The sequence below is a fragment of the Puma concolor genome, chromosome D2 (assembly GCF_028749965.1).
Source record: "Puma concolor isolate L17-30 chromosome D2, mPumCon1.1.hap2, whole genome shotgun sequence".
NCBI classification, from domain to species: Eukaryota; Metazoa; Chordata; class Mammalia; order Carnivora; family Felidae; genus Puma; species Puma concolor.
The window spans coordinates 31124541-31151530 of NC_141677.1; the positions used below are offsets into that span (position 1 = coordinate 31124541).

The 26990-nt window shown below is 36.5% G+C and overlaps 1 protein-coding gene across 2 annotated transcripts in view; it reads left to right on the forward strand.

The window, feature by feature from the left end:
* VPS26A (VPS26 retromer complex component A) overlaps window positions 1–26990 on the forward strand; it is a 33524-nt gene that overhangs the window by 2816 nt on the left and 3718 nt on the right. For both annotated transcript variants that reach the window (XM_025917721.2, XM_025917720.2), the window contains exons 2-8: window positions 4538–4687; window positions 15545–15620; window positions 16789–16945; window positions 17538–17702; window positions 20514–20620; window positions 22920–22988; window positions 25480–25622. In XM_025917721.2, coding sequence (XP_025773506.1) covers window positions 4538–4687; window positions 15545–15620; window positions 16789–16945; window positions 17538–17702; window positions 20514–20620; window positions 22920–22988; window positions 25480–25622 — 867 coding nt within the window. The remainder of the gene's footprint in view (window positions 1–4537; window positions 4688–15544; window positions 15621–16788; window positions 16946–17537; window positions 17703–20513; window positions 20621–22919; window positions 22989–25479; window positions 25623–26990) is intronic.

Genomic DNA, 26990 nt, shown 5'->3' on the forward strand with positions numbered 1-26990 from the left:
GTTTTGACAATTTATGTTGAAAAGTAAGCCTACTTTTTAAAGTTTTAGTTGTGAAATACTACATGCATACAGAAAGTAATAGAGGATAACATAGCTTTCACATATTTTTAATGCATAGGAATTTTTCATTTTTACCTATCATGTCAAAATAAGACTTACTATTTAACTATATAATTATGTTATTAGTTAATTGTGAAGTTTTATAAGACTAGCAAGTGTGAGCGGGGGAGAGGCAAGAGAGAGGGAGAGAGAGAATCCCAAGCAGGCTCTGCGCTGTCAGTGTAGAACCCCCATGTGGGCTCGATCTCCTGAACTGCAAGATCATGACCTGAGCTGAAATGAAGAGTTGGTCGCCTAGCCTGACTGAGCCACCAAGGTGCCCCTCTTTTACACCATTTTAATTAGTGGCAATTTTGATTTTGATCTTTTAGTGTCAGCTTTCAAATCCTAAGTTCTCTGTGTGTTAAGTATCCATATGTGGGAAAAGTTACCATAATATTTGCTTTTATTTGTAAAAGAATTTTTGTAGTTTTCGAATCTCATTTTTCCTGGAAGCAGCTCTGGGAAGTACTAAAGGGGAATGAAAAAATTGAATTTTATTTTCCTGCTTCTATTTTATATCTTAAATGAGGTTGTTGTCTTCTACCCTTTCATAATTGCTTCTCCCATAGCAGTTCCCACCTTCCCACCCTTCCCTGCCACCTTGGCTGGCTCAGTAGTTTGCACATAGTTGATAATTAGTAAATATCAGCAGACTGATTTTGAGCTGCTGTACATTGTCATATCTGTAGCCCTTAGGAGAACATAAACCATCTTGAGCAAGTTTTGAATTTAAAACTTGGGAGTGTGAAAGCTAACTAGGAAGGGACAGTGCATATGACCTATCACTGATGTTTTTCATTCTAAGTTCAGAATCATTTTCTGATTAAAATTAGTTTTCTGGTTAAAATTGACTTTGTTATTTGTAATGTTGCCAGGAAAGATTAAAACATTGCTGAAAGGAAAACATGCTGCTTGTGTTTTTGTAGTATGTCAAAAATACAAATCTGGCAATTTTTTGAGTTGATTTCTTGAAATTACGATATATTTATTTTTAAACTTGCCCATTTTTTTTTTTAAGTTTATTTATTTTGAGAGAGAGAGCACAACTTGGATGAAGGCAGAGAGAGAGGGGAGAAGGAGAATTCCAAGCAGGCTCTGCACAATCAGTGTTGAGCTGGATGCGGAGCTCAAACCCACAGACCGTGAGATCAGGACCTGAGTGGAAACCAAGAATCAGACGTTTAACCGACTGAGCCACCCAGGCATCCCTGAAATCACAATCTTTTTGTTAATATAGGATTAATAAAACCCAGCAGGCTCAGAATTTAGGAAAACACTGTCTTCTTTGATCATGGTATCATCCTGTGACCTACTGAGTTTTAAGAGGATCATTAGCTTGCTTGCTGTTACTCTGCTACCTAAGGACAGAATTGAGATTTGATGCAAGTTCCTTGCTTTAGACTTATCTACTGCACTGATGCTAACTTTTGGGGGGAGGGCTAGTTTCACCAAATATTCCAGATTTAACTCCTTTCTTTTGTATCTATTTTTTATTATGAGGACAGCATGTGTTTTTAACTTTTTTATATTTAATTTTTTTAAGTTTTCTTTAATGTTTATTTTTGACAGGGGGGGGGGGGAGGGGCAGAGAGAGGAGATAGAGGGTCTGAAGCAGGCTTCACGCTGTCAGCCCAGAGCCCAGTGTGGGGTTTGAACTCAAACTGTGAGACCATGACCTGAGCCGAAGTCGGGCACTCAACCGACTGAGCCACCCAGGGTCCCCAGAACAGTATGTGTTTTATTCAATATTAATTTAACATTCAGTATATATTTTAATGCTTTCTACTAAATTCCACATACTACCCATAGCTACTGTGTCTTCAGTGATGAGCAAAGGATAAAGTATCTGTCCTCACAGAATTTACGGTTCAGTTAGGGATTCAGGTATTGAATAAGCACACAGTATAATAGATGATGAAGTAAAAACTACATGGTGTTGTGAGGCCTAAATTTGGAGACTCTAGTTTCAATTAGGAAGGAAAGGAAGGCCTCTTTATGGAAATGAGTCAGACTGAGACTCAGAGGATGAATTAGTTAGGTTAAGGATACTTGGTCTAGGATGAGAAAGAAACTGGCAGATTTGATTAACTTGGATAATTTGAGGCTGGTGTGGTTGGAGGTAATGGGTAGAGCCAGTTACATGTAGGTCACGTTAGGGAATACGTGTGTGTGTGTGTGTGTAACAGTGAAGTACAGAAGAGTGCACAAATATACAGCTTGATGTATCTTCACAAAGTGAATGAACCTGTGTGGGAAGTTCTCTGATAAAAACAAACAGCATAGGGGGGTGCCTGGGTTGTTCAGTTGGTTGAGTGACCCACTTCAGCTCAGGTCATGGTCTCATGGTCTGTGTGTTTGAGCCCCGCATCAGGCTCTGCTGACAGCTCAGAGCCTGGAGCCTGCTTCAGATTCTGTGTCTCCCTCTCTCTCTCTGCCCCTTCCCCACTCATGCGCTGTCTCTCTCAAAGAATAAATAAACATTAAAAAAAAATTGAAAACACAACAGCATAACTAGCCCTCTAGAAGCTCCCTCTGTGCTCTCTTCTAGCCACTTCCTGATTTCTAATACTAGAGTGTATGTTACATGTTTTTGACTTTTTAATAAACGGAATAATATTGCATGTGTATTCTTTCTGTGTCTGGCCTCTTTCACTATTAGTGGGTATGTGTGTGTGTGTGAGTCATCTGTGTGTATAGTTGTGTCCCATTCCTTTGCCTATTTATGAATAGACTAAAATTTATGTACCCATTCTCTTGTTGATGGATATTTGAATTGTTTCCTATTTGGAGCTATTGTGAACAATGATGTTATTAACATTCTTACATTTGTTTCCTGGTTTATGTGTAAGAGTTCTCTTTAGGGTAGATAACTAGGGGTGTAATTGCTGGGTCATGGGGTATGTATATCTTTAGCTTTACCAGATAATGCCACCTGTTTTCTAAAGTAGTTGTTCCCATTTGTACTCTCACCAGCCTGTTGACGGATTTTTTTTTTTTTTTTTAATTTTTTTTTCAACGTTTATTTATTTTTGGGACAGAGAGAGACAGAGCATGAACGGGGGAGGGGCAGAGAGAGAGGGAGACTCAGAAGCGGAAGCAGGCTCCAGGCTCCGAGCCATCAGCCCAGAGCCCGACGCGGGGCTCGAACTCACGGACCGCGAGATCGTGACCTGGCTGAAGTCGGACGCTTAACCGACTGCGCCACCCAGGCGCCCCTGTTGAAGGATTTTAAACAGCATATGATCAGGTTTATGTTTTTGAGAGATTACTTATGGTTGTGTAGGGCAGACTAAGAAAGGATGTAGGATGACAGGATAGGAGATGGTTCTTCATGTAAATTTTATTATTTATTTATATTTTAGAGTCAGAGGGCCAGAGGGAGAGGGGGAGAGAGTGAATCTTCAGCAGGCCGTGTCCGCAACACAGAGCCTGATGCGGGGCTCATCCCACAACCCTGAGATCATGACCTGAGCCGAAGTCAGATGCTTAACCGACTGAGCAATTGAGACACCCCAGTTTATACATTTTCTTTGGAAAAATTCACAAATTTAGTCAGTCTCCTCTACTAGAGCCAGTTTTATTTATTCCAAGGGCTTACACAATGTAACGCATCCTGTTCAGACCCATATCGCAGTGCATTTTATAGTAAGTAGTACATAGTAATAATTCATTTGGATCTATATGCATAATTTGGATTTTATGAGTTCTGCTATATGAAAGAGCCACACAGAAGAATAAAGGTGACTTTTCAAACCATATATTAAGAATTAATTTTTAGGGGTGCCTGGGTGGTACAGTCTGTTGAGTGTCTGTCCCTTGATTTTTGCCCAGGTAATGATCTCACAGTTTGTGGGTTTGAACCCCACATTGGGCTCCACACTGACGACATGGAACCTTCTTGGGATTCTCTCTGCCTCTCCCCTGTGCACTCTCTCTCAAATCAATAAATAAAAAAAATTTTTTTTGGATTTCTGGTATATGTTAGTAATTATTTATAGCATTTACCTATGGCAATGATTGAAATTATAGCATGTTTAAATTTTAGTTTTCTTTTTGTCTTTTAAGAAATTGTGGTAAAAAACATATAAATTTGTCCTCTTAACATTTTAATGTACAGTACAATATTAGTTGTATGTGCATTGTTATACTAAATTTGTTTAGGTTTTTTGTTTTTTTAAGGATTTTATTTTTAAGTAATCTCTATACCCAATGTAGGGCCCAAGCTCACAACCCCGAGGTCAAGAGTTGCATGGTCTGACCCAGCTTGGGTGCTCCTAAATTTGTTTAGTTTTGATGTGGAATTTAAGTTCTTATTTCCTTGTTGTACTCAACAGATTTGCAGTCTGTTTAACTGTAGGTCATAGGTAATTTTACTTGAATTACAAAATGTACTGTCTGACAACACATAATTATGGGCATTTTCCTTTTATTTCAGAGTTTTCTTGGAGGCTTTTTTGGACCCATTTGTGAGATCGATGTTGTCCTTAATGATGGGGAAACCAGGAAGGTGGCCGAGATGAAAACTGAAGATGGCAAAGTAGAAAAACACTATCTTTTCTATGATGGAGAATCTGTTTCAGGAAAGGTAAATCTTGTGTTTGGGAGAACTACCTAGTTGTAGGATATTAGAATTAGTCATCAAAGTTGTCTGTGCTGTTTCTAAATTTGAATGATTTTGTTGGAGATGGAAGGTTTTTTTGGAAGGTCAGCTAAAATCCTTGATTCCATTAGAGCATTTATAGGAAAGATTTTTTTTTTTAAAGTTTACTTATTTATTTTGAGAGAGAGAGAGAGAATGGGGCAGGGGAGGGGTACACGAAGAGGGGGAAAGAATCCCAAGCAGGTTCCACACTATTAGCGCAGAGCCTGACTTGGGGCTCAAACTCACGAACTGGGAGATCATGACCTGAGCTGAAGTCAAGAGTCACTTGACTGACTGAGCCACCCAGGTTCCCCTACAAGAGAGATTCTTACTGGAAGGATTACAGGGACAGAGTCTAAAATTGTACGCAGAATTTTGTGTTTGTGACTATGCATGTTTCGCTTTAGCTTCTTCATTGGGGCTGTGATCCACTCAAAAGTTTGTTTCTCCTTTTACATTAAGTTGAGTTGTAGAGATTGGGGATAATTCTTTAGTATACCTTTCTAAAAATTTCTTTCTCATTCTTTGTAGCTTATCTCTCTACACTACTACTGTGGTGTCTGTTGATCTCATTTCTTGGTACCCTGTAGAGGATTTAATGTACATTTGGAATGTATCTATGCATAGTCAGATACGTTTATGATACCTTACATAAGGTTTCACTTTTGCCCCTTTTCCTTATCAAGCAATGTAGAAGAATAATCTTTTTTTGTAGAAGAATAATCTTACACCTTAGCAAATATGATTGATACCCATTATCATAACTTTTGTTTGTTTGTTTTTTAATTTTTTTATTAGTTTTCTTTATTTTTGAGAGGCAGAGAGAGACAGAGTGCTTGTGGGGGAGGGGCAGAGAGAGAGGGAGACACAGAATCGGAAGCAGGCTTCAGGCTCCAGGCTCTGAGCTGTCAGCACAGAGCCCGATGCGGGACCCGAACTCAGGAACCGTGAGATCATGGCCTGAGCCAAAATAGGACGCTGAACCGACTGACCCACCCAGGTGCCCCGTTTGTTTTTAAGTCTAGAAGGGAACATTTATTGTCTGGTTTAACATAATCTTATGTCATCTGGGCCAATTGGGAGTTCATGGCTGATGTTTATAGGACAAATAAAGGAAGAGGACAAATTTAAGGAAATAAAGCTACTTCAGTGTGGTTTTTAAAAAAACAGTAGGCCTTCAGATTATATTTTTGGAATTGCTAGAGATCATATGTAGACCTAATCAATAACTATAGACTACATTTTTTAAAATGATAAAACCTTTTGTAGATAAATGTTTTCTGTTGCTCAAAAGATACCGTATCTGGAATCTGATTATTTATTGACCTGAGATTTTTTTTTTCATTTTTAACCTTTTTATTGTAAAATAAAACACGTAGAGAAAAACCACAAAATAAATATAAGGCATGTTTTCTTGTAATTACCATTGATGTCAAGAAGGAGAACTTTGCCAGTTGCCCTTGTGTCTCATCTCAGTCAGTTATAGTCTCTTCTCAAAAGAAGCCAGCCACTATGCTTTCTATAATAATAAAATCCCTTGTGTTTCTTAATCGTTTCTTGTTCCTTTAAAAAGATTGATATCGCTTTTAAATCTCTTTCAATCTCTGGTTCCCTCTTTATGACTATTTTTTCTTTAAACTTTGAAGAACTTGGGACACTTGAACTGCAGAGTTCTTTGTGATTGGATACTCATGACAGAGTTTTTGCCTTGTAAATTGGTAGCTGAATTTAGAGACTTGATGAGACACAAGTTAAATTCTATTGGCAAGAGTATATGTGGGTAGTGTTTTTGTTGTTGTTTTTATCAGAGGGGTACATGATATTTGCTTTTTGTATCTATTTTGCAAATGTTGTAACTGCTGTTAATATTGATTCCTGACATACCTTTAGAACACGTTATTAAATAGATGATTTATGAGTATTTTGAAAAGATAGCTTAAAAGAGAAGAAAACAAGCATTGATTATCTGTGACCCAGCATGTTCACTAAGAACAAGTCTAGGTTTTCTGAAATATCTGAATATAATAAAAAAGATTGTTGGATTAGAGTTGGGAGATCTAGCCATGACTTTACCAATCTTGGTAGATAATTCGGGGCAGTCATTTAACCTTATGGATTTCACCTTAAAATTAGGGAGGTTGGACTGAATAATTGGTTTCCAGACTTGGCTTTGCATTGTAGGGACTCTGCATAAAAATCCTGCATATATTAGATCTAGTTTTGAAGTTCTAAGAGGTCTGATATCCCATCCAAAGCCAGAATAAATTCTTTTTATGGTATTCCTGACATGTGAATTTCTGTCTGCATACTTTTTTTTTCCAGAACTTTTTTTTAAGAATTACTTTTTTAAGCAGTTTTAGGTTTACAGAAAAATTGAGAGGGAAGTACAGTTATTTCCTGTATACCTCCTGCCCTTATACATGTATAGCCTCTCATTATCAACATCACTCACCAGAGTGGCATAGTCTTTACCAAGGACAAGCCTACATTGACACATCATAATCGCCCAAAGTCCATAGTTTACCTGAGGGTTCAGTCTTTTAGTGTTGCTATTGTGTGAGTTTGGACAAATGTATAATGACATATATCCATCATTATAATATCATACAGCATAGTTTCATTGCCTGAAAAATACTTTTCTTTCATGTCCCCTGTCCTCCCCCGCCGATTGTTCTGCCAGTTCGTCTTCCCTGTCCTGCCCCCTAAACCACTGACCTTTTTATTGTTTCCATAGTTTTGCTTTTTGCAGAACGTCATGTAGTTGGAATCATACAGTATCTAGCCTTTTCCGATTGGCTTCTCTAACTTTGTAATACGCAAGGTTCCTTCATGTCTTTTCACAGGCTCATTTCTCTTCAGTGCCAAATAATATTTCATTGTCTGGATGTATCACTGTCTTTTCTTTTTAAAGTTTGTGGGTTTTTTTGGGGGTGGGGGCACCTGGGTGGCTCAATTGGTTAGGCGTCTGACTTAGGCTCAGGTCATGATCTCGAAGTCTGTGAATTTGAGCCCTGTGTTGGGCTCTGTGCTGACGGCTCAGTCGAGCCTGCTTCAGATTCTGTGTCTCCGTCTCTCTCTGACCCTCCCCTGCTTGCTCGCTGTCTTTCTCTCATTAAAAAAAAAAGAATTTCTAAAGTTTTTTTTTTTAACTTATTTATTTTGAGAGAAGGAGAGAGACAGAAAGAGTGGGTGGGCAAGCAGGAGGGGGGCAGAGAAAGAGGGGGAGAGAGAATCCCAAGCAGGCTCTGTGCTGTGTGGGGCCCAAATTCACAAACTGTGAAATCGTGACCTCAGCTGAAATCAAGAGTCAGATGCCTGATTGTGCCACCCAGACGCCCCATATGTGCCACAGTTTATTTATCCACTCACCTACTGAAGCACATCTTGGTCGCTTCCAAGTTTTGGCAATTTATGAGTGAGGCTGCTACAAACATCTTTGTGCAAGTTTTGTATAGGTATAAGTTTTAAGCCCATTTGGATGAATACCTAGAAGTGTGCTTGTTGGATTGTGTGGTAAGCCTATCTTTAGCTCTGTAAGAAGCTGCTAAACTGTCTTTCATTGTAGTGCTGCCATTTTGCATTCCTTCAGCAACGTGTGAGAGCACCTGTTGCTCCACATCTTTGTCAGCATTTGGTGTTGTCAGCTTTCTGGATTTGGTCCATTTTATTATTTTTTTTTTTTATTTTTTTTAACATTGATTTATTTTTGAGAAACAGAGTGAGACAAAGCGTGAGTGGGGGAGGGGCAGAGAGAGAAGGAGACATAGAATCTGAAGCAGGTTCCAGGCTCTGAGCAAGCGGTCAGCACAGAGCCTGATGCGGGGCTCGAACTCACAAACTGTGAGATCATGACCTGAGCCGAAGTCGGATGCTCAACCAACTGAGCCACCCAGGCGCCCCTGGATTTGGTCCATTTTAATAGGTGTGTAGTGGTAATGGGATGTTGAATATCTTTTTTATGTTTATTTGCCAAATGTTTATCTTCTTGGTTGAGGCTCCTGTTCACATGATCTGCCTAATTTTTAATTGGCAGATTTTTAAATTGTTTGTTTTCTTCTTGTTGAGTTTTAAGAGATCTTTTTATGTTCTGGATAACAGTCCTTTACCAGATGTGTCTCCTGCAGATATTTTTTCTCATTCTATGGCTTGTCTTCTTGTAGTCTCATTCCTTTGATTGTTACATGGTATTAATTTTGATTTCCCTGATGTTCAGTGAAGTTGAACTACTTTTCATAGATGTATTGGCCATTTGATATCTTTTATGAAGTGCCTATTCAAGTTTTTTGGGGAGTGGGGAGAGCTCATTTTTCTACTCAGTTGACTTTTTTCTTATTGATGAATAATATTGGAGAGACAGTGTGTGAGAGTGGGGGAGGAGCGGGGGGGGTGGGAGGTGGACAGAGGATCTGAAGCGGGCTTCGCTGCTGACAGCAGCGAACCAAAACTATTGAGAGCGTGACGTGGCCAAAGTTGGCCGCTCAATTGACTGAGCTACCCAGGCGCCCCCTTGTGGCTGTCTTTTGATGAATAGCTCTTAATTTTAATACATTACAAATGTTACGTTTCCTTATTATTATTTTTTTAAGTTTATTTATTTTGAGAGAGCACGAGCCGGGGAGAGGCAGAGAGAGAGAGAGAAAAAAAGAGAGAATCCCAAGCAGGCTCTGCACCATCAGTGCAGAGCCCGACATGGGGCTTGATCTAGCAAACTGTGAGATAATGACCTGTGTCAAAATCAAGAGTCTTAATGACTGAGCCAATCCAGGTGCCCCAATTTCCTTTTTGTTAGTATGTTTTGTATCCTATTTAAGGAATCTTTGCCTACGTTATGGGCATGAAGATATTCTCCTGTTACCTTTCTCCTGTAAATTTGTTTATTTTACACACTTCACATTAAAAATTTTTTTTAATATTTACTTATATTTGAGAGAGAGAGAGTGCATGAGTAGGGGAGAGGCAGAGAGAGATGGAGACAGAATCTGAAGCAGACTCCAGGCTCTGAGCTGTCAGCACAGAGCCTGACTTGGGGCTCGAACTCACGAACCATGAGATCATGACCTAAGCCGAAGTCGGATGCTTAATGGACTGAGCCACCCAGGTGCCCCTACACTTCACATTTAGAGCCTCAGTTTGCTTGGAGTTGATTTTGTCTGTGTGACATAGGAGTCAAGGCTAGTTTCCCCCTACCCCCCACATGGATATCTGGTGAACCCAGAACATTTATCGTTTCCTTCATTGCACTGCAATATCACCTTTGTCATAGTTTAGAGGTTGTATGATTTTATTCCAACTTCTCTGTTGTGTTCCGTTGGTCTATTTGTGACATTTGCTTTCTTTTCTTTTTTAAAAAATAACCTATTGAGTATAATTCACATACCATGAAATTCACCCTTTTGAAGTGTACAAGTTAGTGTTTTTACTATATTTGCAGAATTGTACTGCCATCGCCACTAATTCCCTAACATTTTCATCACCCCAAAAGAAACACCATACCATTAGCAATCGCTTCCTTAGTGCTATACACTGAATATTTGTGCCTTCTTAAAATTCATGTGTTGAAAAACCTAACGTGATGGTATTTGGAGATGGGGCCTTTGGGACATGATTAGGTTATGAGGGCAGAACCCTTATGAATGGGATTAGTGCTCTTATAAAAGAAACCCCAGAGAAATCCCTTACACCTTCTGCCATGTGAGAACACAGTTAAAAAGATAGCCATCTGTGAACCAGAAAGAGTGCTCTCAACCAAGTCTGGTGGCACTTGATCTGATCTTGGAACTTCCTAGCCTCCAGAACTGTGAGCAATGAATTCCTGTTGTTTACAAGCCATCCTGTTGACAGTATTTTGTAATAGCAGCCCGAATGGACTGAGACACCTAGCAGTCGCTAATCTACAAATCTTTCTTTCTCTATGGATTGGCCTTTTCTGGATATTTTATATATATGGACTCATACAATATATAGCCTCTGGTGTCTAGCTCCTTAATGTGATGTTTTCAGGGTTCATTCCTTTTTAAAAAGTTAGTAAAAAAAAAAAATATACTAAATTTGCCATTTTATCCATTTTTTAAGTACAATTCAGTGGCATTAACTACATTCCCAGAGTTGTACAACCATTACAGAATTTGTTCATCACCCCAAAGAGAAACTTTGTACCCATCAAACAATAACTAGCCATTTCCTTTTTCTCCCAGTCCCTGGATACCTCTGGTCCACTTTGTTTTCTGTAAATTTACCTGTTCTAGTTATTTTTTTTAAATGTTTTATTTATTTTTGAGAGAGAGAGTGTGAGCAGGGAAGGGATGGCGTGGTGGGGGACAGAAGATTCAAAGTGGCCTATGTGCTGAGGGCAGCAAGGCCAATGCAGGACTCAAACTCACGAACTGCAAGATCATGACCTGAGCTGAGGTCAGACGCTCAACTGACTGAGCCACCCAGGCGCCCCTGTAGTTATTTCTTAAAGGTGGTCATACAAAATTTGCCCTTTCGCGTCTGCCTTATTTCCTTTAGCATAATGTTTTAAAGGTTTGTTCATGTAGCACGTATCAAAACATCATTTTTTATGGTTAATATTCCAATATATATCCATGTGGAATATGGAGGGATATACCACATTTCCTTTATCCGGTTCATCAGTTGAGGACATTTGGGTTTCTACTTTTTGGCTGTTATGAATAATAATGCTGTACATTTGTGTACAAGTTTTTGTGTGAATATATGTTTTCATTTCTCTTAGATGTATATACGTTAGAGTAGAATTGCTCAGTCATGTTAATTCTGTGTTAACTTTTGGAAAAACTGCCAGTCTTTTCCAAGCAGCTGCACCATTTTACATTCTTTCCAGCAATGTATGAGGGTTCCAGTTTCTTCACTTTTTTGGCACTACTTAATATTGTATTTTTTATTATGGCCATCTTAGTGGGTATGAAGTGCTATCTCATCTCATGGTTTTGGTCTGCATTTCCCTAATGACTAGTACTGAACATCTTTTCATGTGCTGATTGCCATTTGTATATCTTTGGAGAAAAGTCTATTCTTACCCATTTTTTTTTTTCTTTTTATTGTGTTGTCTTTTTATTGAGTTACAAGAGTTCTTTTTATATGCTGGATACAAGTCCATTATCAGTTATGTTTCACAAATATTTTCTCCTGTTCTCTGAATTGTATTCATTTTTTTTTTTAAGTTTATTAATTTACTGTGAGAGAGAGAGGAAGAGTGCTCAGTTGGTTAAGTGTCCAGCTTTGGCTCAGGTCATGATCTCACAGTTCGTGAGTTTGAGCCCTGCATCAGGTTATCTGCTGTCAGCCCAGAGCCCACTTTGGATCCTCTGCCCCCTCTCTTTGCCCCTTCCCTACTTGCACGCACGTGTGCTCTTAAAAATAAACATTGAAAAAATTAAATGAAAAATAAATAAAATTAATTTCAACTTTATCACTAGGCCTTCTGAGTAATTCTGAGAGTCTTACTGATTGTTTAATTATTGTTTATTATTAATTTAAATTACTAGGTACAATAATTGTAGAAAATTGTGAATTGTGAAAGATTTGATAGTGATTTTTCTGGGAATATTTTTGGTGGGTTCATAAGGTATAATTCCTTAACATTCTTTTAGATTGATCAGTGATAAGTAAATTGTCTTGAAGCAATTCAAGCTTGTCTACCAAGCCACCCATAGTGAATTCTGAATTCCTTGTTACAAAAGTGAACAGAGGTTTATTCTGAGGTTAAGGGCTTTATAGTTTAATTTTTTAAACAAAGAATATTACTGAAGTATCTTTCAAGAATATGGACTTTATTCTTCTGGCAGCAGTTGAAACTAATTTTGGGAAACCACAATATCCAGCAACAACAGAGTACAGATATCTTGGTAATTAACTGCAAATTATACTATAAATGGTGTGGAAATTGATACATGTTTGTCTTAAACACAGTGTAGATGAATTTCACTTACAAAACTCCTGAAGACAGCATTATTTGAGACATCTACGGGATATTATATGCTGAAGAATGAGCTTTGAGATTGGCCTGTTAGAGCGATGAATAGGTCTTTTTTTTACGTTTATTTATTTTGAGAGAGAAAGAGGAGAGAGAGAGAATGCATGAGCGGGGAGAGCGGCAGAGAGAGAGAGAGAGGAGAGAGAATCCCAAGCAGGCCCTGCACTGTCAGTGCAGAGCTCAACACGGGGCTTGAACTCACTAACTGTGAGATCATGACCTGAGCCGAAATCAAGAGACACTTAACTGACTCAGCCACCCAGTTGCCCCTGTGTATGTTTTATATATGGATTGTTTCCTTATGTTTTGTTTTCATGGCCTTTTACACGTATACACATAGTCTCACATATCTCAAATTACTTATTAATAGCAAAGGGGAAAAATAGTAACTTCAAATTGGAGAAACCTGGTAGATCACCTTGACCAGATGATCAAAGTTAACATCACCAGTTGGCATCATGTACTTCCTCATAAGATACACTGAGAAGGATACAACTTCATTTTCTGCAATATTCTTGGCAAAAATGCATAAACTGAGTCTAACTGTGGTAAAACATCAAACAAAACCCAAATTGAGGGATATTCTACAAAGTAAGTGACCTATATTCTTAAAAACATCAAGGTCAAGAAAGGCATTGACTGAGGAATGTTTGAGATTAAAGGAGACTAAAAAGACATAGCTGTATGTAACATACGATTCTAGATTAGAGCCTGGACAGAAAGAAAAAAGGGTATAAAGTACATTATTGGGACAGTTGTTGGAATTCGAATATAAACTGGAGTTTTAACTTTCCTGATTTTGATAATTGCACTGTGATTATGTAAGAGATTATAGAGGAGCATGATGCTTCCAGATTATTCTCAACTGTGAAAAAAAAGTTATGTATCTATGCATGCACATATATAGATAAAAGGTGGTAAAGCATATGGGACAGAATATAAACATGATGAATTTGAATAAAGATTATATGGAATTTCCTTGTGCTGTTATTAAAACTGTTTTGTAAATTTGAAATTGTAATAAAAGTTACAAAATTGTAGCAGTTAGTATTAAAACTTTTTAACCCAGTTCACTATCCTAGTTTAATTTATGTTTCTATGCTCCCTTTTAGAACAGCTTTTAAATATGCTTAATTATGTTTTCTAACTCTGGGATCCTTTAGATTCCAGAATATCTTGCATTAGGCTTAAAAAGCAACTGTTTTTGACATCAGTAGGAGATCAAGGACAATTTCAGAGTTTAGATAATTTGATAGGAAAATGAAATAACTTTGCATTTCTACCTTAATAATAGGGTTTCAGAATGTTTTTTGAAGGTCTGTACATTTAAAAAATACCAGACACAGCCATGTTCAAATGAAGACATTCCCAAAACCTGTTGCCAAATAGACATTTTAAAAAGTATGTTCTTCTTACGTGTTTTATTAGTATAAATTAGAGAATAGCTCTAATTCCTGCTTGGCTTGTGAAACAGCTGGGAGTATGCTTGTTTTATGCTAGTTTTATGCTTGTTTTATTTGTGGTTCAAACCTAAAATTCAACTTGTTAGTGTATGTGGAGCCTCTAAGTACTAATTTTTTTTCCTTCAAGAAGTATTTTTCTGACTTTGAAGGTGTTATTTGCCTATTGTAAAAGAGCAACAAAAGAAATCTCGAAAACTACAAAGAAGAAAACAAAATTACTCATACATTCCAGAAGTAACTGTTGTTAAGAGTATTTCTTTTGTGTAGTTTAAAAAATACAATTGGCATTATGCTTGCATACAATTTGACCATGCTTCCTTCATGTAACATACCATGCACATCTTCCCACATCATTAAAAATTCTTTGATCTTATTATTTTTAAACTTTAATAATATTCCATCATATGATGTACCACAATTTGTTTATTCTTTCTCTGAGATATTAATTTGGAAGGCAAGTAACTAACTCATTCTGGTTACAGATATGGAAGATATAGAAAAATGAATATTTTAGTTAATATAGTTTTCAAACAGAAGTAATTGGACCTCTGCTTTTATTGACCCTTGATTACTGTTATCTTTTGAGAAGCATTATTAAAAATGCTTTTTTGAGTCATGTTAATATTTTTTATAGTAACGAATACATCTGGAAGTATGCTTTTTTATATGTTAGCTAATCCTTTAATGTTTGGAAAAAATTTTCTTAATATGTATGCACTTTACGGATATTTTGTCAATTCAAATTAAAAATTTATAAAATTAAGTTTTCCATTTGGCAGATGTGAATTTAGGAATTTTAAGATTATATATTTTACTTAAAAAATATGTGAGATAAATCATACTCAAAATTTAAATCTTTAGAAATTCTGTTTTTAGGGTGAGTAGCAGATTCAGGGGCAATAAACATGGCTTTTAAGGTTAGGAATTATAACAATATATTTTTGGTTACTAAGAGCTGAAAATGATCTTTTTAAGTAAATTCTTGGAATTAGTGATTACCTTACATTAAAATGCTATTGTGTAGAATTGTTTAACTATTTGACTGGAAAACGCATTTGAATAGTTGAAACTTTTCCCTTTTTTTGATTTGAGTATAGTTCTCCAGCTTATAAAGGATTCCTTCCTAACAAAGCAGGTGCTTTTAAATTTATGTATAAGTGATTGTATAAGTTATACCTTCTCTACTGCTATAAAGTCATCATGATCTAGGTATGTGGTGGTGTCTCAAACTTCAGAAATGAATACCTGAAAGGCTTATATATTGCATTCATCTGGAAGGAATCTATTAGTAGGCCCACTTAAAGGATTGTTAACATCTTTTATAATTTCATGTTTTGGCAGGTAAACCTAGCCTTTAAGCAACCTGGAAAGAGGCTAGAGCACCAAGGAATTAGAATTGAATTTGTAGGTCAAATTGGTGAGTTTTAAAATAGTATTACTTTTTTTTTTTTTTTTTTTTTTTTTAATGATAACTGAGTTTGAAAAGGGTTGGATTTGGCACTTACATACGTGAATTAGAGCTTAGCTTTGTGGAAGGAAGGAATTGATTTTGCATAATAAAAGAGGATTTGTTTTGTAAACTTTAAAGCAGGTTTCTTTGTATTGTATTAAATGATACTTGACTCAACCTGCCTTTATTTGTTATTAAACTTAGTTACTAAAAATGAAAGGAGTTATGTGAGCTACCAGCCTTGAGAAATAATTCAAGTAAAATTAGTTGACTCACTGAAATTTCCATCTGCCTACATCTTTCACCAGCTTTACAATTTCCAGTGTCACTTTCATCCTTCACTTTCTAATTACCCATGCCATTTGTCTTCCTAACCTAATGTGTGCCTGTAGCCAGACTCACCTGTCAGAAGATTCCATGTGAAAAGGAGGGATGTAATTTCTTCTTGACTTAGATCAGCTTCCATAAATATTTCCATATATGTATTTCAGAGGCATTCTTGATTTAGTAGGAGTTAAACTCTATAAATCTTTTGCTACTACAGATTCAGAAAAGAGAAAAGAAAATGGGTCTTTCTAATACAGTATACATAGCTGGGTTTTAAATCTAGCTTTCTAAGTTTTTCTGTACATTTTTAAAGTGTCAAAATTGGAATGGGTAGATACTTGTTTCTGTATCTATTCCAGATGAGATTATATTTGAGGGGGCAAATTTTAGTAATTCACTGATAGTTGAAAAGTTTTTTGTATTTGTATATTATAGTTTTATCAAGGTACTATATTTGCCTAACTAAAGCAAAACAATAAATGCTTTCTGCCTTGAGGGGAGGAGGTTCAAATAATTGCTGGAAATGTGTCTATTAAAACAGCTTCATATTGGGCAAACTCTACATTAAAGGGATGAATATGTTATTAATAATAGAAATTTTCATTGTGCTGTGATGCTTGAATTTTTTTATGCCTAGGTGGAGCATAATGAAGGGAATAATGGAATTTATATCATAGCTCTAGTGTATTAGAGACAAATCCAACTAATTATTTTGGTAAAAATTATTTGCTTTGGAGGTAGAAGTTTGAATTTTAATGAAACAGATATTAAATGTAATTGGTCGTTTTTGCTTTTTCAAATTTCTTAGAACTTTTCAATGACAAGAGTAATACTCACGAATTTGTAAACCTAGTGAAAGAACTAGCCTTGCCTGGAGAATTGACTCAGAGCAGAAGTTATGATTTTGAATTTATGCAAGTTGAAAAGCCATATGAATCTTACATCGGTGCCAATGTCCGCTTGAGGTATGAATGCGTATTAGCAACTGTAGATAGTGTCAAAAACAGAAAGTAATGGCTACTGTTGAATGTCTCATTAGAACTTCTAATTACAATTCTGGACTGAAAGGCTTTAGATTTTTAGGAATTCTGCCAAATATTTTGTTTTGTCTAGCTAATGCTCATCTGAGGTAACAATAGTCTTCTATCATAGATTTAGAGAACCCCATCACGAGAAGTTTGGTTTAGTCATATACTTCTTTTGTATGAATCATCCCCTAGGTACTTTCTTTGTCTGGTAAACAGAATTACCTCAAAATCCATTAGTTTCCCAACAAATCCCATTTAGTATATGGTTAAGAAGTGCTAAAGAGAGATTTCCCCAAGTAGGTGTGACCATAGCACTTCAAATGTGTGTAAAAAAGTATGTACACTATTCTTAAAATTGTTGTTTGTATTTTTTTGATGGGGGCATTTAAAAATTTGAATTTGTAAATGAAGTAAGTTGATCCCAAAGGATCAGCAAGGAGGAAAGCTGAGTTGCAGTTAATGTTTGCTTATTGAAGACACTGAAATTTATGGTAGGAGATTTAACTTACCCTCTCCTTTAACTTCATAGGTATTTTCTTAAAGTGACAATAGTAAGAAGACTCACAGACTTGGTAAAAGAATATGATCTTATTGTTCACCAGCTTGCCACATATCCTGATGTTAACAACTCTATTAAGATGGAAGTGGGCATTGAAGATTGTCTACACATAGAATTTGAATATAATAAATCAAAGTAAGTACCTTTAACAACAGATAACTTAAATGTTCAGGGAAAATTAACAAGCCTTTCAGGTCTTTGTAAATTGGTCAGGGTAAGGATAGAATTGACATTAATCGGATGTTAACAGCCCAGTAGAATCTCTGAACAGAAAGAAACTTTTGGCATCTTCTAACTCAGTGCAGGTGTCTTTTGTATTCTATTCCTAATAGGTCTCTGCTTGTTTTTTGTTTTTTGAGAAAGAGCGAGAGCACAAGTTGGGGAGGCGGGCAGAGGGAGAGAGAGAGAATCTCAAGCAGATTCCACACTCAGTGCGGAGCCTGATGCAGGGCTCAGTCCCATGACCCTGGGATCTTGATGTGAGCTGAAATCAACAGTCGGATCCTCAACTGACTGAGCCACCCAGGTGTCCCAGTCAATTTTTGTAGAGGATCTTAACCATCTCAGAGGGCAACTAATACCTTATGTCTGTAAAAATTTACCTTACTGGGCTGATATAACTTTAGCCTAGTTATCTTTTTTTTTTTTTTTTTTTAATTTTTTTTTTTTTTTTCAACGTTTATTTATTTTTGGGACAGAGAGAGACAGAGCATGAACGGGGGAGGGGCAGAGAGAGAGGGAGACACAGAATCGGAAACAGGCTCCAGGCTCTGAGCCATCAGCCCAGAGCCCGACGCGGGGCTCGAACTCCCGGACCGCGAGATCGTGACCTGGCTGAAGTCGGACGCTTAACCGACTGCGCCACCCAGGCGCCCCCTAGTTATCTTTTTAAAACTAAAAGAGAACACATGCGAGAGTGAGCACAAGTTGGGGAGGGGCGGAAGAGAAGGAGAGACAGAATCCCAAGCAAGCTCTGCACCATCGGCTCAGAGCTTGATGCGGGGCTTGAACTCACGAACTGTGAGATCATGACCTGAGCTGACATCAAGAGTTGGACGCTTAATCAGCTGTGCCACCCAGGAGCTCCTATTATTTTTCCCACTTAATCACATTTAATATTCTCTTGTGTACCTTTCCATGGGGGAGGGGAAGGTATATATCACGTTTATATAATGTTGCATTTTTACAGAAATGGGCTTCTGTTTTGTTTATTGTTTAATGCCTTTTTAAACTAATATGGAATAATTTAAGTATAGACCAGAGTATATGGACACTGTAGTGAATCCTCAGGTACCCATTGCCCAGCTCCAGTAGTTATGAACACATGGTCAGGTCTGTTTTATCTGTATCCAGCCCTCACACTCCTCATAGATTATATTGAAGCCAGTTCCAGACATGGAATTTCAGCCATAAAAATTGTGTATCATTTTTAATAGAACGGTAATACTGTTATATCTAAAAATATTAATAGTTTCCTAATACCCATACTATATCCAGGCAGTGTTCACATTTCCCTGATTGTCTCATAAAATATCTTTTTCCCCCACATGGTTTGTTCAAATCAGTATCCACACAAGATTTGTTCAAATCCAGTGTATCCAAACACATTTCATTTGGTAGTTTGACTCTTAAATTTCTTTTAATTTGTTTTTTTTTCCACTAAAATTTATTTGTTGAAGAAATGGATGTATACTTTTATCCCCTTCCTGTGTACTCTTCTGTTAAATGACTTTTATTACTTGTCACTTGCCAGTGTATATCACTAAAAATGTGATATAGACATGCCTTCAGGGTTTCAAATCATATTATTAATAAAATTATCAAATTGTTTAGGACCTAAAAGCTTGTCACTGGAAGCCTCCCTTCAGCCTGACATAATTACGTTGATCAATTCCTGGGAAATTATTTTGAGATCCAAACCTGGGAGAAGGTTAAAAAGCCCTCTGGGTATTGTAGTAATTTCTAGGTTTATTACCACATTATTTCAGAATACTTGGGAAAGGTCTTTGATGACTAGATATCACAGCAGCAGACTCAACCTGTGGAGTCTCTTTATGGCCAAGTGCTTTGTTAACTGTGCTATTCTAGCACTTAGAGTAAGGACACTAAACTCTTGTGCAGAGTTTTGATGTTCAGAAACATCATTATACACCAAATAAATATTGCAAGCATGAAAATTTTAATTTTTTGCGCTTAAGTTCTTTGGAAACTAAGCTCTAAGTAAAGGACCTGCAGTTAATCAGGCTAATTCTTCCTTTGAGGTATATTGATAGTCAAGTAAAAGCTTGATTCCTGTTTTTTTGTTTTGTTTTGTTTTTTGTTTTTAACGTTTATTTTTTGAGAGACAGAGCGTCAGTCAGGGAAGGGCAGAGAGAGAAGGAATCACAGAATCTGAAGCAGGCTCCAGGCTCTGAGCTGTCAGCACAGAGCCTGACGCGGGGCTTGAACTCATGAACTGTGAGATCGTGACCTGAGCCGAAATCAGACGCTTACCTGACTGAGCCACCCAGGCACCCCGATTCCTAATTTTATAGTAAAATAATAAATACTTTTTTGTAAAAAAGGAACATTAAATAATATGAAGAGTCAAAATGGTATTCTTTTTTTTTTTAATTTTTAAAAAAAATTTTTTTTTTTTTTTTTTACTTTTGAGAGAGAGAGAGAGACAGAGCATGAGCAGGGGAGGGGCAGAGAAAGGGGGAGACACAGAATCTGAAGCAGGCTCCAGGCTCTGAGCTGTCAGCACAGAGCCCGACGTGGGGCTTGAACTCATGGAGCTGAAATTGGACACTCAACCGACTGAGCCACCCAGGCGCCCCCAAAATGGTATTCTTAAATAGTTACTATCCTAAAGATGTCTGCTAAAGCCTTTCAGGACATATTTCATTCTTTTTGTTTGTTTTTTAAACTGATATTTAGTAAATGAGGTATATTCTTTCCCCAAAGGTATCATTTAAAGGATGTGATTGTTGGGAAAATTTACTTTTTATTAGTAAGAATAAAAATCCAACATATGGAGTTGCAACTGATCAAAAAAGAGATCACAGGAATTGGTAAGTCAAAAAAAATATTTGAATTAAAATTCCTGTTTTAGTTGAAATTTAAAAATCTTAAAATATTGTTTAAACACAGTAAATATACACATTGGATACAAATTTTGATACTTAGTATTGTTTAATAATCATGCCTTTTAGAAATTAATTTTTATAAATATTTTAAAAAGCATCAAAATTAGTAGGTTATAAATTCACACGTTTCAAAAATAAAGTGTAAAAAGTTTTACTGTACAGTCAAAAGTGTCTGTGTACTTCAGCTCATAGGTCATATAAGTTTTAAAATGCTTCTAGATATTTATACATATACAATAAGTGCCTCTATATTATACCCTCCCCCTGCTTTTAGTTAAATGTTTATGTACAATACATGCTTTGCTTTTTCGCCTAGCAGTATATTTTAGAGATCTCTCCATATCAGTGGATAGAATATTTCCTCATCTTTTTTTATAGTATTCTTTCTATGGATATATAGAACTTAATTGGTCTGCTACAGGTTGTTTCCAGTCATTTCCTTCACTTAATAATGTCATTTTACATGTGGGTAAGTGTGTGTGCAAGATAAAAATCTTAGAAGTTGAATTGTTATTTCAGAGGGTATATTCATTTGTGATTTTGATATATATTATCAGTTTTTCTTCTTTAGGGGTTCTACATTCCAGCAAGGAATGTAGAAAAGTGCCTCTTTCCTCCTGTTCTTACCAACACAACATTGTAAAATTTTTAGCTGACATAATGGGTAGGGGAAGAAGGTTCCCCATTGTAGTTTTAGTTTTCTCATTCTGAATGAAGGTGAGCATCTTTTCCTGTGTGTAAAAGCTATTTCTTTTCTGTATACACTGCCTATCCATATCCTTTGCACCATCTGTATTATTATTAGTCTCTTACTGATTTGTAGAAACTCTGTATATATTAGGGAAATCAACTTTTTTTTTTCTGTATTAAAAGCAGCAAAACTTTTCCCAGTTTGTCTTGTTTATGATGGTTTTTGCCATGTAGAAATTTTTGATGTTTGTGTAGTCAGATTTACCAGTTTTTCCTTTTATAGACTCTAGGTTTTATGCCACAGAAAGGCCTTTTTCACACTGAGGTTCTGAAAATAATTTTCTGTGTTTGATTCTCCTAAAATAATATAGTTTGGGGATTTTGTTTAAATTTTTAATTTCTTTGGAATTTGTCTTAAGATATGAGGTATGGATCCAACTTTAGTTTTTTCCAGATGGCTGACCAGTTGCCCCAGAATTATTTATAACTGCTTTTTAATTTTAATTAGTGTATAGATTTGTCTCCTTTGTTGGATTTTTGCTGAAAATAATTTTAGGCAGCACTTTCTTTTGTAAGTTTATTTATTCATTTTGAGAGAGAGAGCATGCGGGAAGGGGAGGGGCAGAGAGAGGGAGAGAGAGAGAACCCCAAGCAGGCTCTGTGCTGTCAGCGCAGAGCCTGACATGGGGCTCGATTCCCAGAACTGTGAGATCATGACCTGAGCTGAAATCCAGAGTCGGATGCTTAATCACCTGAGCCACCCAGGTGTCCCTAGGCGACACTTTTTAAGAATTTATAATTGTAGTCATAATTAGAAACATCTGTGATATCTTAATTTCCATTTTCACCTACTAATAAAAGTTTAAGTGATTTAAAGATATTAAAATAAAGTGTTGGGTTCCTTTTTGTTTAAAAAGAAATTATTTAAATACTTTTTCTGGTTATAAAAATTGTCTGATTCTGTAAAAGTTTAAATAAAAAATAATCTGTACTCATTATTCAGAAGATGTAGCCTGCATATTGTGGGTATTTTAGGACAATGGGATCATTAATATATGCTTTCGTATACTTTTTTCACTTGCCGTATCTTGACTTTTTAAAAATCTCTGGGATCAAATAATCTCTTAGAACATAAATACCCAAATTTAAAAGAACTATGTCAGTCAGGTACTCAGTTTGATGTTTTCTCTGTGTCATGAAAGAAAACAATTTGGATGTTGCAGAGAAAACTAACATGTCAGTGGTTATTTCTGATGTGCATTGTTAGTTTCTATTTTGGTAGATACTAGAAATGATTGAAGGAACTCTGAAGAATATTCTTTCTGAACTATGTGTTTGGGAAGAAGGGAGTGAATCATTCAGTTGAGTGATAAGTAGATTAAATAAATGTACATGGAGAAATAGAAAAGAATGAATAACATTTTCACAAAATGGGAAGATAAATTAATAATGTAGCTGGAAAATACGAAGTTATAAGGCTGGAAATTATATTCTGGAAATAGTTAACGTAATGTCATTTACATTATTGTGCTAGGACCCAGTACCACCACAGAAACAGAAACAATTGCTAAATACGAAATAATGGATGGTGCACCAGTAAAAGGTAAGATAACATACTTTCCATGTACTACTTTTTGTGATAGGTAGTGCAGATGTGTTCATGGAAGTTTAGTTTGAAAGTATTTAGTTTGAAAATTTTTAGTATAGAAGTATTTGTGAATTTTTAAAACGATTCTTAAAATACTGTTTTTAAGGTCATCTTTGTATAGATACTGAATGACTGTAATGATATTTCCTGGTCTGAAATAAGGTTTGATTTTTTTTTTACTAAGTTTAAATTTAGTATTTAGAAGAGACATTTATATATTCTCTAGTTCTGAATTTGTCATATTTTGATTGTCTTCTGTTAGTCTTTTTTTTACTCATTAAATACAAGTTACAGTATAGCTGAGCATTAATTTCTGTGGGGTTTTCTGTGGGATTTTGTAGTCCTTATAGTATCCAAGAAAACTAGCAGTTCCATTATTATCTTCAGTATCCAAGATAATGAAGCCAGTATTTATCATTTTATTTTTTTAAGATTTTTTATTTTTTAAAGTAATCTCTACACCCAACATGGGGCTTGAACTTACTTACCAGCCCCAAGATCAAGAGTAGCGTGCTCCACCAACCGAGCCAGGCAGGCGCCCCAGGATTTATCATTTTAAATTTATGTCTTTGTTTTTTTCTCACTCTGTTAGTAATTACTTAAAAAAAGTAGCTTTCATTTACTGAGTGCCAACTGTAGATGAGGCATTATACTCTGAGGTGCTCTAATATTTCCTTTAAGTTAGGTGATGGTATAATGTTTCCTTTAAGTTAGGTGATGGTATTCCTTATTCCACCAATGAAGCTGAGATGCAAAGAGCTTTAAAAAACTTGTTAAAGGTGATACAGTGTAGGGGAAGCAGAACTTTACCTCTACCCATCTTAGATTTTCAGCTGGGACCCTTTAGCAGAGAGACAGATAAATAACGGAAAAAAAAAAGTTTACTAATGGATGCAGTGGACATCATAAAGGAGAAACCTCAACACAAATAGCTCAAAACACTGGCAGGGCGCCTGGGTGGCTCAGTCGGTTAAGCGTCCAACTTTGGCTCAGGTCATGATCTCATGGTTCGTGAGCTCGTGATCCCTGCGTGGGGCTCTGTGCTGACAGCTCAGAGCCTGGAGCCTGCTTCGGATTCTGTGTGTGTCTCTCTCTCTGCCCCTCCCCTGCTTGTATTCTTTCTCTCTCTCTTTCAAAAATAAAATAAACACTGAAAAAAACTAAAAAAAAACCAGTAGCTTAAAATTTCAGCTTATATAACATCTTCAAAAGAACAATAAATTTGGAGAGATGACCAGACAAAGGAAAGCAGAGCAGTTTTAGGCTTCCAAAGTTAGGGTAGACTGTGGGAAGGTAAATATATGGGAGGAAACTAATGGAGTAAGGTTTGTTTGTGGATTCTTTATCAGCCATCCTTGGGCTGGTAAGACTCTGTCTTCATTAAAAGGAGAATTTATATCCTGCCTTTAGGCAGAAAATGGGGAGCCTTTTCTGCTTTTTGCTGCTTCCTAATTGCCTGCAGTTCAAAATAATTTTATGTCCAAGAGGTAGATTTTGTGGTGCAATAATTTGGTTTCCTTCAATAGCTAATTATTGCAGAGTTGGAGTTAGAGCCCAGGCCTTTCTAGCTTCAAGACCTGTGTGTGTGCACTTCTGTGATGCAACATTATTTTGTAAAATTTCAGCAGCCACAAATTTTTATGTAAAGTAATAGGTCATATATCTTTCAGGAAATAGATGTGCACAAGAAAAGTATTACATAAAAAGGACTTAACAGAATATGCAAATAGTTACCCTTAGGAAAGGAGAAACTTTGAGAATCCGAATAGTAGTCTTTTTGGTAATGAATGACCAATCCTCATTCTGAACGCATTTGTTGTTTTGGATGAATTAGTTAATTCGTATTAAAGAAATTATACACGTGGTTAGAAATTATGGTAAACTTCATGAAAGAATAACAAAACTACTAAAATAGGACATATCTGTTGGCACCATTCTAAGCTTTTTACATATATTAACTCATACGGTCCTTACAAAGTCTCTACAAGATGGGTATTATTGGTATTCTACATTTCACAGATGAGGAACTTGAAACAGAATGGTTAAGTGACTTGGCCAACGTCCCACAGCCAGTAGGTTGTAGAACTGGGATCTGAATCCAGTATTCCAACTGCAGAGCAGTGGTTCTCATCTTGCATAGTTTTGCTTCCCCCCCCCCCCCCCCCCCAGGACATTTGCTGTTGTCCGGAGTTATTTTTGGTTGCCACACTTGGGGAGTGCTGCTGACATCTAGTGAGTGGAGGCCAGGGATGATGCTTAAACTCCTACAGTGCACAGGACCTCACCCACAACAGGGAATAATCAGGCCCAAAATGTCAGTAGTGCTAAGTCTGAGAAACCCTGGTTTAAAGTTTTCTGTTATGCTGCCGTCTCATGAAGAGCTAAAGTGTTAGTGTCTTCTTTATAATGCTTCTTTAGAATTAAATGGAAATTGCTTTTCTTTCAGGTGAATCAATTCCAATAAGATTATTTTTAGCGGGATATGACCCAACTCCAACAATGAGAGATGTGAACAAAAAATTTTCAGTAAGGTACTTCTTGAATCTAGTCCTTGTTGATGAGGAAGACAGAAGGTATTTCAAGCAGCAGGTATGGCACAACCCAGGCTGATGTTTTGTTCTATGGCAGTTCTAGAAACACTGGAAAGTACTCACTTTTCTACGCTTTATAGTACTGAGCAAGTGGGGGTTTCTATGAATATGCTGGGAAAGCAAGTGTGAGTGGAATAGTGTTGGGATAGATTTGTTCCCTGTCATTCTGCAGAACACCAGAATAGGCTATCATTTGGCAGCGTTTTTATTTTTCTCTTGGAAGTTTTGTATTTTTTTTTGTTTTAACTTGTTTTATTTTTTATTTTTTAAAATTTATATCCAAATTAGTTAGCATATAGTGCAACACTGATTTCAGGAGTAGATTCCTTAGTGCCTCTTGCCCATTTAGCCCTTCCCCCCTCCCAGAATCCCTCCTGTAACCCTCAGTTTGTTCTCCATATTTATGGGTCTCTTCTGTTTTGTCCCCCTCCCTGTTTTTATATTTTTGTTTCCCTTCCCTTATGTTCATCTGTTTTGTCTCTTAAAGTCCTCATATGAGTGAAGTCATAGGATTTTTGTCTTTCTCTGACTAATTTCACTTAGCATAATACCCTCCAGTTCCATCCACATAGTTGCAAATGGCAAGAGTTCATTCTTTTTGATTGCCAAGTAATACTCCATTGTGTGTGTGTGTGTGTGTGTGTGTGTGTGTATATATATATATATATATATACCACATCTTCTTTATCCATTCATCCATCGATGGACATTTGGGCTCTTTCCATACTTTGGCTATTGTTGATAGCGCTGCTATAAACATGGGGTACCTGTGTCCCTTCGAAAAAACACGCCTGTATCCCGTGGATAAATGCCTAGTAGTGCAATTGCTGGGTCGTAGGGTAGTTCTATTTTTAGTTTTTTGAGGAACCTCCATACTGTTTTCCAGAGTGGCTGCACAAGCTTGCATTCCCAAGGTTTTGTATTTTTTTATAAAAATAATACCTATTGTTTGTTAAAAAAAGTCAGGCAGTAAAGAACAGAATGAAGTAAAGGTCAACAAAGTTTTCCGGACAAATTTGTATATGTGTATTTAGACCATGTTATGTGTGTTGTTCTTTAATTTGCTTTTTCACTGAATAGTGTCTTGAATATCTTTCCTTTATCAAAAAATGTAGATTTCCATTATCACTTTGAATGATTGCATTAACTTGATGGATTCTGGGTTTCCATTTTGTTGTAAATGTACTTGAGATGACCCAAATCTAATAATTTTTTTTATATATAATGTTTATCATAAAACTTGTTCTCATTTGAAGATCAATTGCAAGCCTTTGGTGAATTTTCAGTGAAGATTGTGATTGGAATGGCCTTTTGTATTCTGAATGAGATTAATAAATACTTGAATGTCAGTTGAGCATTCAAAACT